The 2479-nt window shown below is 75.4% G+C and overlaps 2 protein-coding genes across 2 annotated transcripts in view; one reads left to right on the forward strand and one right to left on the reverse strand.

Moving 5' to 3' along the window:
• Nucleotides 1-637, forward strand: part of LOC146586922 (uncharacterized) — a 3962-nt gene extending 3325 nt beyond the window's left edge. Inside the window, exon 5 of the mRNA XM_085320456.1 lies at nucleotides 627-637. Within this exon, the coding sequence (XP_085176582.1) occupies nucleotides 627-637 (11 nt within the window). The remainder of the gene's footprint in view (nucleotides 1-626) is intronic.
• CRELD1 (CRELD disulfide isomerase 1) lies at nucleotides 323-2474 on the reverse strand (the record flags this gene model as incomplete). Its single annotated transcript, XM_085320457.1, has 6 exons — nucleotides 323-1382; nucleotides 1468-1614; nucleotides 1715-1810; nucleotides 2006-2089; nucleotides 2201-2296; nucleotides 2414-2474. Coding segments are annotated over 6 exons (705 nt in total), but the record flags the coding sequence as incomplete, so codon positions are not given.
• Nucleotides 2475-2479: the final 5 nt, after the last annotated feature.

Consider the following 2479-nt stretch of genomic DNA (forward strand, 5'->3'; position numbering starts at 1 on the left):
CACCATCGAGCTGTGAGCCGCCCCCTCCATCCCCTCCCCTCCAGGCCCCCTTTTACCTTTTCTTTTTGCCCCTCATTTTGCACAGCATGGAGGTTGGGGGGGGGGGTTGCACGGGACCCCCAGCGCCAGCCACCCCGCACGCAGGGCTGGACTGGGGGGGCAGGGAGGCGGGGAGCTGGTCTCAGCCGGGTCTATTTGTGCCAAAAGAGAGAAATAAAGTTTATGTCACGGGACCGCGGCTCTGGCTGGCGCGCGGGGCTGCTGGCACCACGGGGAGAGCGGCGCCCCTGAGATACCTCCCCCCCCCCCGGAGCAGCCGGGCTGGGGGTGCACAGCTTTATTTCCTGAGATATGGGTAACACGGACAGATGGACGCACCCCGACGGACAAGCGCGACAGCCACGTTCATGCAGCAGGCAGGGCCGCCGGTGCGGCACCCCGGCAGCAAGGGGCCCCCTCGGCCCCCCGCCCCTGCCTGGGGGGGCAGACGCTGGGAGGGGAGAGGGGCAGAAGGGTTGGGGGGTGGGGGGCACAGCAAGGTATTGCACCCGCCAAAGGCAGCCGGGGCCGGTGCTGCCCCCAGCCGTGGGGCAGGACCCACGCGCTCTGCGTACGCTGCATCCCAGCTGCAGGGTGACCCACGCAGCACTGCAGCACCCCTAAACCAGCCCGGCAGAGGGGGACCAGCACCCCCTCCCCAAAACCCCGGCGTCCGAGCCGGCCTCGTCCCGGCCCCGCAGGGCTGCACAGGGCAGCACACAGCGCTGTCGGGGTCCCGCACCTCGCTGCTCCCCACGGGCGGGATGTGCCCCAGGTGCCCGTGCAGCAGCCCCCAGCTCGGCCACCGCAGCCCCGGCGCAGCTGGGCCGGCGCCGACCGACGCAGCCCCCCGGGCCCCCGCGGCACCACCCCGCGCGGGTCCGAGCTCTCCCGGCACGCGGAGGCGTCGAAGCGCCCGGCGGGAGCAGGGATCCGCGTGGGACCCCGAGACCCGGAGGGAGGGACGGAGCAGGCCCCTCGCGCTCCTTCTGCAGGGCGGAGGGGGGGAGGCGAGCTCCTACCTGGTGGGGCCCCCCCCGCGCCCGGCGCCAGCCCCGCTCCGAGAGCCCCGTGCCCCGGCCCGAGCGGAGGGGCCGTGCCCGCCCCCGGCCGTGCCCGGGGCTATCTGCCCTTCATGAAGCCGTCGAGGACGCGGTCGCCGCGATCGGAGAGCCAGTAGCCGGCCATGGCAGCCACGGCCCCGATGAAGATGGCGGTGAAGACCATGTCGCCCTTGGCGGCCAGCGTGGCGAGGGCGCAGATCACCACGCCGAAGAACATCTGCTGCAGCACCACCACCTCGTCCTCCGTCACGTCGTCGAAGAAGCCCTTCTCCGGGGCGTCTGCGGGGACGGCGCCGGTGGGCAGGGGCCGGGCAGGGCGCGCGCAGACCCTGCCCCGGAGCCCGTCCCCCGTCCCGGGCCGTACCGGGCGGCTTGTCCTCCACGCACTGGCCGTCCCGGCGGACGTGGCCCGGGGCGCACACGCAGCGGTAGCTGCCCTCCGTGTTCTCGCAGACCTCCTGCGCCCCGCCGCACACGGGCTCCTCCTCGGCGCCGGCGCACTCGTCCACATCTGCGGAGAGGGAGGCAGCGCTCGGGCGGCGGGGCCGGGCCGGGGGCAGCGCCCGGCACGGCCCGGCACGGCCCGGCATGGCGGCGGGGAGGCCACTCACCGAGGCACTTGGCCCCGTCCCGCCGGTAGCCCTTGTTGCACCTCTTGCAGCGGGCTGGCCCCGCGCCCATGCAGCCGATGCAGGCCGTGGAGCAGTCTGCGGAGGGCAGAGCGCTGAGGGTGCCCGGCGCCAGCCCCGGGCACCCACGGGCCGGATCCCGGCAGCGGGGACCGGCGAAGCCCGCTGCGCCCGAGCAGCTGGGGCAGGGGGGCCGGCTCGGCGGCCGGGGTGCCGAGAAGGGGCAGCGGCGCGGACGCCCCCCCCGCCGCCGCCCCGGCGCGCGCCTCCCACCTCGGCACTCGTAGGAGCCCTCCGTGTTGACGCAGAACTGGTTGGCTCGGCAGTGCGCCATCTCCGTGCCGCACTCGTCCACGTCTGCGGGGGAGACGGCGGGTGGGCGGCGGGCACGCCGTGGCCCCCCCCCCCCAAGCCAGCACCGCCGGGGCCTCCCCCTGCCCCAAACCGCCCCGCGCGCCGGGGGCTCACCGATGCAGCGGTGCTCGTGCAGCACCCAGCCCCGCTTGCAGCGCAGGCAGCTGGAGTCCTCCGGCCCCGTGCAGCGCCCGCAGGCCCGGTAGCACTCTGCAAGCGGGGCGAGAGCAGCCGTGGGTGCAGGCGGGGGGGGGGGGCCGCCCCGGATCGGGGCAGCGCCCCGGCCCGGCGCTCCCACCGCCAAATCCGGCCGCGGCCCCTACCCACCGGCGCACACGAGGCGGCTCTCGTTGCGCGACGCCTCGTAGTAGCCATCGCCGCACTCGGAGCAGA

This window comes from Rhea americana, unplaced genomic scaffold (assembly GCF_003343005.1).
Source record: "Rhea americana isolate MKP2758 unplaced genomic scaffold, rheAme1 scaffold_639, whole genome shotgun sequence".
Lineage (NCBI taxonomy): Eukaryota > Metazoa > Chordata > Aves > Rheiformes > Rheidae > Rhea > Rhea americana.